This window comes from Taeniopygia guttata, chromosome 3 (assembly GCF_048771995.1).
Source record: "Taeniopygia guttata chromosome 3, bTaeGut7.mat, whole genome shotgun sequence".
NCBI lineage: Eukaryota > Metazoa > Chordata > Aves > Passeriformes > Estrildidae > Taeniopygia > Taeniopygia guttata.
Window position 1 is genome coordinate 62034656 of NC_133027.1, and position 13203 is coordinate 62047858.

General features: G+C 41.8%; 1 protein-coding gene across 4 annotated transcripts in view; it reads left to right on the forward strand.

Annotated features, from left to right (window-relative positions):
- SYNJ2 (synaptojanin 2) overlaps positions 1-13203 on the forward strand; it is a 65428-nt gene that overhangs the window by 50896 nt on the left and 1329 nt on the right. For 3 of the 4 annotated variants that reach the window (XM_030269540.4, XM_030269542.4, XM_030269545.4), the window contains 9 exons: positions 18-135; positions 1928-2146; positions 3373-3451; positions 4812-4980; positions 5393-5542; positions 8046-8180; positions 9169-9281; positions 9968-10076; positions 11359-11561. In XM_030269540.4, the coding sequence (XP_030125400.4) occupies positions 18-135; positions 1928-2146; positions 3373-3451; positions 4812-4980; positions 5393-5542; positions 8046-8180; positions 9169-9281; positions 9968-10076; positions 11359-11561 (1295 nt within the window). The remainder of the gene's footprint in view (positions 1-17; positions 136-1927; positions 2147-3372; positions 3452-4811; positions 4981-5392; positions 5543-8045; positions 8181-9168; positions 9282-9967; positions 10077-11358; positions 11562-13203) is intronic. The other variant, XM_030269541.4, reaches the window with a different exon arrangement.

Consider the following 13203-nt stretch of genomic DNA (forward strand, 5'->3'; position numbering starts at 1 on the left):
TGTTTTGTGCTGCATAGCTGGAGAGATCAATCTTCTGGACAGTGATCTGAGTGCTGATACTAAAGTCAGGCACACTTGGACCCCTGGAGCCTTGATGTACTATGGGAGAGCAGAGCTGCAAGCATCTGACCACAGGTAACTAAACAATCAGAGAGAGTTTAAAATGTGCCAGGTTAAAGTGTGTCATGCTGAATTACACCTTCAGAGTGAGGGACCAAGTCTGATTAAAACAGGAATTACACTCTTACTGCATGTTCAGTATCTGCTTGATGGGTCTTTTCCTCTCATGGTGAGTTTTACACCAGAGTGGCAAGTATCTTCAGTCATGTATTTATTTTTCCTGCACAGGGATTGCAGCAAGGGTTGGATAAGTTGCAGCAAGAGGTATAGAAAACAGAGCTTTCTGCTGCTTGGTTTTGGAAAAGCTCTGATACCTAAGGAAGCTGCTCTGATGGATTTCCACTCAGCTTGCTGCAGGAGAGGAGGAGGTTGGGACTGTGTGGCCTGAAGAGATGCAAACCAGGCCACACCAGTTTGGCCTCTTCACAGTACTCAAGTGTGGGGTTTCTGTGCCCCCTTTGAAAATGGAAATGGGAGAAGGTAGAAAAATCAAAGGCCAGTGCTTCTGGTTGGTCTATATCATTGACATCTCTTTAGGGATGTGAATGACCTATCTTTGAGAAACTTGTCCTCTGCTTCACTTCTGAGAACCAAATTCTGTGATAAATACACTTTGAAAGGTCCCTTATATTCAGAATATTTGTATCACCCCTTGCATGCTGTGTGGAAATGCTACAATATTGCTCCTCCTAGTAGCACTCAGTGACCCCCAGTAGCTGTCTATGTGCTTCTGGTGGTGCTCTTGCGTGCCAGGACTGTTCTGTATTCCTCTAGCAGTGAAAGAACATGCCTCTTGCAATCAATTTCTCCGTGTCAAGGCTCTGACATTGCTGTGTTCTGCAAAGCACAGCGGAGCTGCTGCTCTCATTATATAGGGCCCTGAGGATGCGATCTGTGAAACATGACTGTTATACACGGTTTTCTATTTCAGCAAACTTGACTCTAAAAGCTGCTTTTTAATTACAGTCAGCAGCCTTTCTTTCCCAAGGTTTGTGCTAGAAAAAGGGCATAGCTGTATCTTTGTGACATATGGAAATGCATTATGATTCACAATGCTTGTGGAAATAGTTAATGCTTTCTATACATTTTTCCCCTCTGTTATCCCTTTCTAGCCCTGCTGTTGTTTTTCATGTGTTCTGTAAATGTGTATTCAAGAGTCAGGACTATTGCAAGTAGAAGGCAGCAATTTTGGCACAATTACAAGAACAACTGTCCCAGTCACTGGTCTGTGTGTATGTGCAGGTGAAAATCTGAGAATGTGGATTGCACCCACTGAGATGAGATGAGTTCTACCCTTTCAGACAGCTCTCTGAATTTTATTCAGATCTAACACAGAGAGAAGTAATTTGTATGAAATGGCTCAAGAAGCAAGTTTGCAGAGTTGGCTGCTTATAGTGTAATGGATTGGCACATATTTGCTGCATGACATTATACATCTAGAATACCTTGTCCTTTGTTTTTGGAAGAAGAAATGTGGCCTTGTCTAACAGAAAATAATATATTTCCATCCTGATTTATAGATGTTTGGGGCCACAGCTGTTTGATAATGAGTGAAGTATCCTGATACTTTGGTCTGTAGGTTTGCCATGAGTGCTTCATACAACTGTTATTTCAATTCACTTATGGTATGTCTTCAATTACGTTCAGCTAATGCAGGACTGGGAAATATAATTAATAGTGCTCAAGGCATGATGTTGACCACTGCAGAAAAAAATGAAGCTTACCTGTACTCCTTCTTTATATAGACTTTAATTTTATATAAGCAGTTCTTATTTTTAAATAAGTATTTCTCCTTTATTTTGTGTAGGCCAGTTTTAGCTATTGTAGAAGTGGAAGTTCAGGAAGTTAATGAAGCTGCCCGAGACAGTGTTTTCCGAGAAGTGTCATCTTTCCAGGGACCACTAGATGCCACAGTAGTGGTAAATCTGTTATCACCAACACCTGAAGAGAAAAATGAATTTCCTGAAGATTTGCGTGCAGAGCTTATGCAGATGTTTGAGGATTATGGCACTGTTGTTCTGGTCAGGTGAGTCTGGGATCTGAAATGACATGGCATCTATTAAAAACCACAGTCTAGAAGATCCCTATTGTCCCGACAGACAATATTGGACAGACAATTTGTATTGGAAAATTAAGTATGTAGAATTCCTTTACTGCACTTTCAATTCTTCATCAGAAACTGAATGCAAGTGTTTTGAATATCTTATATCTCTCAGTAACCTTATAAAGAAATAATCCAACAGCTCTCTTGTCTGACTGGAAGAGATTTTTCTTCAGTACAGTGCCATAAAGCAGAGACTTTGATGTAAATCATCATCTTTAGATTCCAGCCTCACTTCCAAGCATTGCTGCTTCTGGTGGATCCTCAGGCCCTGCTTCACCTCCTCTGGGGGGGTCTGCTCTCTTCTACCACTCTTTCACACTTGGCAGGAATTCCTGGCTGGCTCTCCTTTCTGTTGGGGGTCATTTTGCTTGTTTGTTAACAGTACAACTTCTCACAGAGCTATCACCCACTGGGTTTGAGAGGGAGAGTGTGATACCTTCTGGCAGAGAAGCATAATTTCATTCTGATTGATTCTCTACAGGGCTCCAGCACAGCTGTGAGACTTCTGGTTTGAGAAATACAGGCAAAAGACCTAACAGTTGACCTCTGGGAAACACTGCCAAAACTTGTTCATGTTTATTTGATTTATTTGTTAGTGGAGAAAGCTGATGACCAGTTATTGTGTAGTTTTATGAAGTACCAATAAAAGCTGAAGGTTCAAAAGCAGCTGTGCAGGAAAAGCAGTACCACCTTGCTTGTAAAGAAAAGAACATGTTTTGGTGGATTGTTCTTGGTTTATTTTGTTTTTGATTGCTTTAGATCTTGGTGGAATACTACTCTGGGAACATAATATGTCATCTGAGGCGAAGGATATGCAGAACCATGGAAGTTAGTCCAGAGGGAGTGTAGATATTGGACTCAACAGCCTGTCAGCAGCTACTGAGATGTTTGTCCTGGTGTTCCAGGGGTGATGCAGAGAAGGGCAGGGTGCTGGGGTCACACATGGGAGGATTGCAGAGAAAGGGAGCCCAGCTGCTCCTCCTCAAAAAATAGAATTGTGAAGGAAAATACAACTAAAACCAAATGCATAGCACTGCATATGTATCCTGTGTGTAGATCTATATGGTAGCTTTCTATTATGCTAGCCTTCAAAGGGTTTTATTCAATGGTGAATAAAATAGTTTTTCTCCTCTGCCTTTTTTCACTAGGATCTGTGGAGGTCAAATGCTGGTGACATTTGCAGACAGCAAGTCTGCTCTCCGTGTTATGGATATAGATGGTGCCAAAGTAAGAATTTCTCAAACCTATAATAATAATTTCATAACAAATTTCTCAAAAGTGGTTGCTCAGAATGAGGTACTTGAATTTCTACCTAAATCGAGTAGCATTATTTCAAAAAGAGTTAGTGCTTGTGAGGTCCTTAACTTTCACACCTGCTGAGGTTATTATGCAGTACTTTAGTTTCAGCATGAAGTGACTTTTCACGGATCCCAAGCAGTGCCCAGGATCTGGCCTGTGACACCTCTGCAGAATACGTGGACTTGTTCGATGGCTGCTTGAAGCAGTTCTCCTGACATTCTGTGTGACTTTTTACTGTTGCCAAAGCATCCTCATGATTGTGGTTTGGAGATTTTTTGTTTCTCCAGTGTATCAAATAGGCTCCTTCTGCTAAGCTGTAACAACATGATTCATTGGCTTCCATGGCAAATCCAGCATTAGCAGTAGGCGTTTACCTTTGCATCCCCTGCTTTTCCTTCCCACACACATACTCTACAAATCATCAACCCCCTGTTGAAAAAACTGTTTGTGGTGCTGCCCTGTAAACTTAATCCTGAAGGAATGGATTTAACTCTAATTCTTCTTTTATATTTGCAGTTTTATCTTCTAATTTGACTCTTGCTATTGATGTAATTATAGCACAGACTGAAACACAGTTGTATGCACACAGTATGTGAAGGTGCTGGGAATCTGAGTTGTGAACTTTTAAACTGATTTCCCTGTCAAAGCTGCTGGATTGTCTGCTTTTCACCCCAAATGTCACAGAGCACCACACATAAGCAGCTGAAGTCCTAACGTGTTGAAAATATACCGTTTATGTACATCACATACGAGATTTTCTGGTCAGAGTCTCCTTACAGGGAGCAGCAGATACAAAACTCTTGTGTGTTTTAAAGCTGTTGACTCAAAAATGGCACCCTCGCATGCCAATATTGCTATTCCAGTGCCATTTTGACAATATTTGATGTTTCACCTATTTCTCCAGTATTTCCCAAATGCAGCAGCAGTGCTTTTGAGCTGTGAAGCTCATTTTGTTTTGAGAATATTTGTACAGTCTGAAAACTTGGTTGTGGTGGTAAGAAGAGTGTTTCCATTTAGCTTCTGAAGTGAAGTTTTAGTCGCATCAGTTTCTGAAGCAGTTGTACAACTTGGTCAGAGCATGGTGCTGATAACATCGGGGTCCTGGGTTCAATGCCTGCATGGGCCATTCCTTTAATAGTTGGACTTGCTGATCCTTCTGGGACCCTTCCAACTCACAGTCTTTGATCTACGTGATTCTGAATAGGGTGGCAGCAGTTGATTATTCTGTTCAAGCATTCTCATTTTTTGAAGGGGCTTGGCAAAGGGAAACAATCCTTTCTGTGCTTAGGTTAGAGGCAGAATAGTGAAGATCCAGCCCAAGACTAAGGACTGGCTAAAGGGCCTTCAGGAGGAAATTGCTCGAAAACGAGACAGCGTTGTCCCCATGTCCCCCACAGCAAACTCCCACCTTCTGGAAGAAAATTTTGACTTCTCAAGTTTGGACTATGAGTCAGAAGGTAAGCTGCATGCTTCTAAGCTAAGTAGTGAGAAATTCCTTTGCTGACTTTGGTTGCAGAGTCAGTGCAGTAGCGTATGCGTGTCAATAGCACCTTAATTTGTAATGAAGACAACTGTAATTAAAGCCATGACCTTACTCTGTGCCTGGGCATAGAACTGTTGCCTAGGTCATCCTATCAATTCAACATTGAATTCGCTAACATATGACAAACATAATTCAAACATCATTCAATGTATGGTACAGCTGTCTGTAGAGACACACTGTAATGAAACACATGGTGTGGTTACACAAGAATCTTGCCCTGCCTATGTATTAAATTAACTGATAGTATAGATTAATTAATTTGAAGTGTAGAGAGACAGAGAATGAATTTTCTCATTAATTCTTTGTTATCTAATATTTTAATCCAGGTGATATAGAGGATGAAGATGATTATTTAGAGGATGCTCTGTGTCAACACCTAGCAGCAGACACAGTAGAAGATATGTTAGAGCACACTGGACACTGTGCATCCATAGCTTTTTCAAACAAATCTGGACAAACCCCCCGCCTGTATAAAGGTAAAGTATCCACCTTCCTTAAGGTAAGACCTGAAGTATTGTTGTTTGTTCTCCTGTTGCATGTATTTCCCTGTCCTTTTATATTTTCATTCTAGGTTCTCCTGCAATACCTATTCATGCTCAATTCCCTTTGAGTTAGTGACTGTAGCTGAGGTCCTCAGGCATAACAGTAATACAAATGATGAAATTCATGATGATTCTCCTTCTCTCTAGGCTAGGGCAAGGCAAGAAAGCTGAAAAATCCTGGTTTTCCTTTTCTAGCCAGAAAAAAATTTGCATGCTATTTTCTTATTGGTGAGGGCCAAAGCAAAATCAAACAGGAAGAATCCTGTTGATTCAGTGAGGGGCTCAACTCTGTCCATTGAGCAGTAGCACTGGCAGAAGAGTTAGCTGTCAGCTGGGAGGTTGCTGTGTTCAAATTACTTCAGAGGCCTGAAGTTTCTCCTTTGTTCCCATTTGATTTATTCCTGAAGGACTCGAGGTTCAAAGACTATATATACATATAATCATTCTTTAGGTTCTTCATGAACCTTTTTCCTTAGTTACCTGGCTCATTTGCACGTTATTGTGAAGTGACTTGGTAAAAAGAAGATAAAGCTGTGGAGAGAAAACTGATAAAAACTGAGGAAAGAACTAGCCAAGCCAGTCTTACAGTGGGATGTGATCAGGATGTGCTTGAGTGGCCAAGCATTGACAGGCTGGGATATGTATTAAACACCTGATTGTGACAGCAAGTGATTCAGTAGCTGTCATTCTGCACTCTCTCAGAAGTGCTTTGTCTTCTGACATAAAAGTGAAAACTTTTAATACCATCAAAGGTTGAGTCAGAAGTAGAGTTCAAAAAGATTAAATCAAATTCGTACAGTTACACAGACAGGTTTTCCAAACAGAGTGATTTATGGCTTTCTTGCCCACCTTGTGTCATAGGCTGGGTTCAGTGTGGCCAGACCCAAAAGCCTATCCCTGAGTAAAGGAGTAATCAGTCATTATTAAATACTATGAAGTCAATCACTTTATATTATAGGGTGCCTTGCCCTCAAACCACCTCTGGCCTATTGTGTAATGATTCATTAAGCCACAGAGAATTGCAGTGAATCTTGTCACTCACACAAACTCTTCTCCACAAAAAAAGATCACAAAGTAAATAGAGGTAATGGAGTATAGTTTGAAGAAGGTCAAGGTGGGGTCATGATCTCACATAACTCAAAATATTATATATTCAATTAAAGTGTCTGCAATTTCGGATTCCTCCATAAGCTCCCAATTCTGCCTGAATAACTTCTAATTGAAGGTATGATGACTCTGTAGCTGGTGGTAGATACAGATGGAAAACAGTGGCAGGCACAATAGTGTGTGTGTATTTCTGAGGTCAGGGAATGGCACAGCTTCACTAAACTGATGTCTCTGCCAGCAGCCTTTCAGGGATGGAATTGAGTGGTAATGGCTGGCTTTTGTTGTGTTCAGTTTTACTGCCAAAACTTCAAACCATGCCTCCAGGTACCTGCATGACTCCTTGAGTCCTACTGATGAGCCCATATCTGCAGCTTAGAAGTACTGCAAATGCAGAGAGCACAGGAAGGGCGGGTTGGGCAGACCACAGGCTCTGTCTCTGTGGCTGCCATCTGCTGCTGAGTGGGAGCAGGAGGCTGTGAGGCAGCTCATGATTCCCTGCAGAGCACAGCTTTCCGAAAAACAAGAATTTGTTTACAAATGCCTCAAGTGCAAGAGATTGCTGCTGCATAATTCCTTCTCCATCTCGACAAAACTAAGCCCAGTGAATCTTGGAGCTCTAGAGAACAAGAGCTGAATAGCTGGGCAGCCATGGCAGGGTGAGAGGACTGAAATGAAGTCTTCACTATAGCAGATGGGGGAGAATAAAGCAATCCATACTTCTCCCCTCTCCAGCTGTCAGAAAGGCTTAGATGGGATGAAAGACTGAGTAATTAGCTAGTGATGTAAGGTGCAGCCAAGAGCTAGCAGATTGAGGCAGCTGTACCTTTTGCTGGAAAACAGAGATGTTATGATTGAGCCATTCATACAGATTTTTCTCTGGTATAAAAAGAGTTCTCCTGTGCAAGAAAAGGTGTCTAATCCTCAAATGGAATTCCTATGTTTGGGATGGAATTCACCATAACTAGCCATGACAGACGGAATGGGAGCAGGTTGCCACTAAGTCTGGCTGCGAAAATCTCAGAATCTAACGAGGTGCCCAGTAACCCTGGAAGCAGACACAGGCATTCTTTGTGTTGGTGCAAACAGCTAATAAATGGTGGAAAAGGAGAGAGAGAGAGAGAGAGAAAGAAGCATTTTACAAAAAGGTAGATGTTTCCTGCAGTGGGAGCAGGCAGACATTGGGGGAGAACCAAAAATGTGAACGGAGCTGTCGTGTTGCTGAGAGACCTGGCTGAGGCTTGCCACTCATAGTCACTTCTCTCCTGATCTCAGATCTGGTGTGCCTCACCCAGTGTGTATCTAATACAGACACTTCCTGCAATGTCCCTAGATGACGCAGACCTCGCTGATTTGAAGCGGGAGCTGGAGGCAAGTGGGGAGCACAGCCGCCGCATTCCCAGCAGGTCTCTGTCCATTCCTACCAGGCCTCGGCCACTTCAGCCACCACAGAGGCCTCCCCCTCCTGGTGAGTTGAACTTCCTTTAGTGTGGTGTTGGCCCCAGCTGAACAGCTTTTGCGTGCCACATCTGGGTGACAAAGAAAGTCATACCTTGTTCTGAAATGTCAGGTTGTCGAGGGACTTGTACTTGCTTCCTAGCCTATTTCAGCCTGAGTATTACTGCCATTAGTAATGGGAGAAGTTTGTTTTCAGGACGACAGATACTCCACAAAAAGAAATGTCTTTAATAAGGATAGAATAGCCAATATGTTTCATACTGGCTCACCGCTCAGGTTAGTGAGTTGAGCAGCCAGTTTGTGGCAATAAAGAAAGATACTGGTATTTATGCCTGCTGACTTCTGAAAAACTGACCAAAAATCAGTTTTTTGATTCTGAATTAATTGTAATCAGAATTTTAATTATTCTGGACAGTTTCTGTCCTTTTCTTCTTTGTAAGCAATTCTTGTGTTTATGAAGAAATGCAAAGTGGATTATGATTTTCAGTGAGGCACAAAGGGAAGTGATGCTTTTTACCTAAGCTCTGCCCCCCTGAGATGCCAGCAGAGCTGTGCTGCTCCTGTTTTTATGGCTACTTGTGGATGAAAGCTGATTGCTAGATGCACATAATCATATTTGCCTCCTGTATTAGACAAGCTATACATCATATTTTTCTTTGCAGCCCAAAAGTCTCTCTTTTTACAGTTTCCAGACTCAAATTCTGCAATGCTCACCTAATAGAAGATGAGTTTTTTAGGATTATTCTGATTCATTTTTGAGTCTATTGCACAGAAGTGCCAACACTGGTATCTGTATTTCTATGCCTAGAATGCAGTGTTATTGTTCTGCTGAGGTTATCTAATTAATTAAATGAAAGAAAAACTAACTACAAAACCGCTTGCTGAAACAGTTCAAGAATTTGAGAGGGTGACGGAATGCACATTGGTTTTACTCCATTGCAGATAAAATTTTTGGACCGGCTTTTGAATGTAAAAAGCCATTTTTATTCCTCTTCCAGCTGGAACATCAGGCAAAAAGTGCCCCTCAGATGGTTCCCTCTCTCCAGGAAACCATTCCACCTGCTCCATCCTGGCAACGGCCAAGCTGCTTCCCGGAGCCCCTCAGCAGCCAGTGAGTCCTGCTGCTCAGCACAGCCCCTTGGCACTGTCCTGTTCCCTCCCATCCTCACTGAGACTCGCGTACAGGATGCACCTGTCATACAAGGAAGGAAGTCCATCACATGTCTGAGTTGAAAATGCCAAGATAACTTCTTATACTGTAATACTGTAGGCCCTGTTAGGCAGCACAAAAAAGTTAATAAGTTTACAGGAGTTAGAAGGCCAAAGAGGGAGAGAGATAATGAGTGGTGTAAGACCAGAGCATTATTGCTGCTTTCTGATTTGTATTTTTAACACTATCATCATATGGTTTGGTTCTTTTCTCACCTCTGTTTTGGTGGGCCATGCTAGTGCCCAGAATGCAGGAAAAGTCTTGACCACTGCCAGCAAGGCTGTTAATCCCCTGAGGAGACCAAGACCAGAATGTGGAAATGCCTCCTGACTCCTTGCTGGATGAGGGCCCTAATGCATTGAACAAGGGATAGTGAAGGCACTAGCTGTGGCACTCAGGCCTTCTGTCAGCTGGCAGCAAAGATGTACAATTTACTAAAAGATTCCCATTTATTTAGTATTTATAGATCACTGAATAGCCACTTGCAAGAACAGAATTTTACAGGTGTATGAGCTTAGCTATAAAATTAGAGGTGTACAAGAAAAATCAGTTCTCTCAAGATGGTTCATTCTCTTGTTTTTTTAAAGCCCAAAGTCCGGACTGGAATAAGCAAACCTTACAATGTCAAGCAGATCAAAACCACCACAGCTGAGGAAGCAGAAGAAGCTATTAGATGTCTTATGGAGGCCAAAGGAGGTAAGCACAGCTTTCTAACTGACTTCTGAAAGTCTTTAAATAACGTAAACTGTAGGTGTACTCATCTAACCATAGGCCAGATGCACATATTCCTATTCAGAATTTCACCTGAACACATCCTTGCAAAATTTTATGTGGTATTCTCTGTCAGTTCTGATATTAACCCTTTTTTTTCAAAATTATTAAAATTTTATATTTTGTTGTAGAACCTGCTACTAGTAGAACCTTGAGTTATTTATGCCCAGATTTAGACAGAAAAAATAAAATACAAAGATGTGATTTTTACTAAACTGATGGTGCCTGTGTTAGCTCAGAGTTGCATAAAGGATATTTGCTGCTCTATTTACGGAATGCTCACTATTCCAAGCAGAACTACAGAGCAAATGCAGCTCTAGGAGAAATAACCTGGATTCTGTTCACATTTGGACAGCAAGTACAGCTGTAACCTAGATAAAAGCTTGCACTACTTCAGCTTGAATAGCTAAGCTAAAAGGCTACTCTGTGTTTAGGCTTTCTGTGTAGTCCCTGGAGAAGAGAACTTCCTGCAAGTGCAAGTTAGGGCACAAAACTAGCTTAGGTACTGTGATTGTACCCCCCAGGGTTGCCTGCAGTCTTTCTGCTGATGCTCTATGAATGAAAATGGCTTCCTGAGTTTGCAAAGCTCTCAGTTTAGGAGAAAACCATCCTTTTTCATTTATACATAGAATGAATACAGTCTGGAATAATCCCATTTATTCAGAAATATCATAAAGGCATCTTGATGTTTGTTCCTCAGTGCTGTTCATTGCATTTTGAAATTAGATTTACTCTACATTAATTATGAAATTCACATTCACTTGGTGTGGGTAAGAAAACTAGTCTGGTCAGCATCACTTCCAGTGCCTTGTACTCTATCACCAGTTGGCATTTACAGTTCTTTCTAAAACACTCTACAAGATGCACTTGGTATCATAAACTTGGTTTCCAGATAATGGCAAAAGGATGATCAGAGCTTGAGCTCAGTACTCCTGAACCCCCAGCCAGTGTTTTTTCCACTTGACCAAATGGTGGCATTGTACTTCTGGTTGGCATGAAATTATTTCAGACAGCGATGTTTTCTCCTAACAGCCTGTTAACAAATGTTACAGGATTGCAAAGGTCTGTGCTTAGTTCCAAAACCTACCTTCTTGGCCTGAGCTGGCCCTATAGATATGAACATTTTAGGAAACGTGGTTGTGAAAGAAATTATCTTGAATCTATGTTCTGATCAGGCCAAGATGCCATATTTGGTTTTGCCTTTCAGGAGTACAGGATGAGGCAGTAAAGCCTGTTCCAACCAGAAACCAAACTTCCTCCAAACCCGAGGCTCTTCCCAGCATCACAAAGTCAGCTTCATTGCAGGGGTCACAGGCAGGAGCGGTGCCTGTGCCTCATCGTCCACCACCCAAAGTTCCAACTCCAAAGAAGCCAGTGCCCCTGCAGAGGAGCGGAGTCAAGGTGGAAAATGTAAGTGAGTTGCAGCAAAATGCATCCAGCTTCCATTACACAGTGTGAATGATGGAGGGGTGGGCTGGTTGTTTTTTGCAGGAAGTCCTGTCATGTCAGCAGGTGCTGGAATAATTTTGTGTATTACAGTCACCAAGGCATAAAAATGCAAGAAAGTTTGGAAAGAGAGCCATATTCAGCTTTTCTATTTGTCAGTCCATTCTCTTTTTTTTCTTTTGGTTTGTATAAATCTTGTCAGGATTTAAGACTCATTTGTTCTTTATCAGTCTCTAATTTTGACCATGAGTGGTCTGCTCTGTAAAGATTTGAGGCAGCTTCTTCATCAGTTCTGTGTCCTTTCTTGCTTTTCTTACACACCTTGTAATGGGATTCAGCTTTTCAGTTTGAATTCTGGAGTCTACTCAAGAGTTTATGTTCTCAAAAATAAAAAGCTGTTCAGGTTTTAATATGTCAGGTCTCTATGACAGAGACAATAGTTGACCTCTAGAGCTGCTATAAAATTATTACCTAATTTGTAAAGCAGTTTGAGTACAAGTGGAAAGACAAATATAGCCTTTTATATTCTTCCTCTGACAGAATCTCTGCTAAGGAAGCTCGCTTCTAAATTGTTAGGGCTCCTGCCTTACCTTCCTTTGGTAAAGGCATCACCTCTTCTCTATAATGGACTTTGTGCTGTCTTTACTTAGCAGATTCACCCAAAAACCCAACCCAGGCAGCACAGTCTATGCTGAGGATGGTCAGTTTGTTTTGTTTAAGTTGTCACCATTCCCAAGTCACTCTTGAAAGGTGCTGAGAGGGATTGCTATTTTGGTGTTTGTTATGTGAGAGCTTCTGCAGGAATGGATCTATTTCAGGTTGACTGTCCTGGAATTCCACTCCTTCCTCCATTTGAGGGAGGTCAGATGGGAGCTGTATGCCTGAAAACCTCTACCCAATCCCCCTCTACCACAGGCAACTTAATAGCACATAAGAAGAAATGGCAAGGGGTATGTCCAGCATGAAATACTGACTAAATATTTTGCCTGCATAGAAAAAGCCTGTACATTATCTTTTAATACTATGCAAGAGTAATAAAGAATTTAAATGCTTTAATTCAGTCACACAAAGTGTGAGAAATCTGAAGCAGTCCTTGCCCTCCTAGACTGAGCTGGGCTTATTATTTATATACTTTTAAATGGTGGATGTGTGCTAGACTGGACTTTGAGAGCTTATTTTCACCTTCAGTTGCCAGCATCAGTGAGACAGGACAGAGCCCTTAATGCATTTTATTGGGTTAGCTTAAGCTAATTCTCCTTCAACCTTGTCCATCCAAATAAGCTACTGCTTAGCTCTAAATTGCCATCCTGCTGTCTCTGAGGCCTGCCTGCCTCTTGCAACATGCCCACAACCCTAAGGAATTCTGAGGAATCCCATACTACACCTAAAGGCATGGGCCTCCCTGTGCAGTCTTGCTTAAGTAATATTAGTCAGCAGAGAGACGAAACTAATAAATAACTCCTCAGAACGGTGCTAATTTGGCCCAGAACAAAAATCCTAACCTGAAAAGGGATATGGTCAGAAAGAGCTGTGACTGAACAGGCTGTAGGGTCCTGGTCCTTCATCAGCTCTCTGAAGGTGAGTGCAAGGCACAATGCATGAGCCC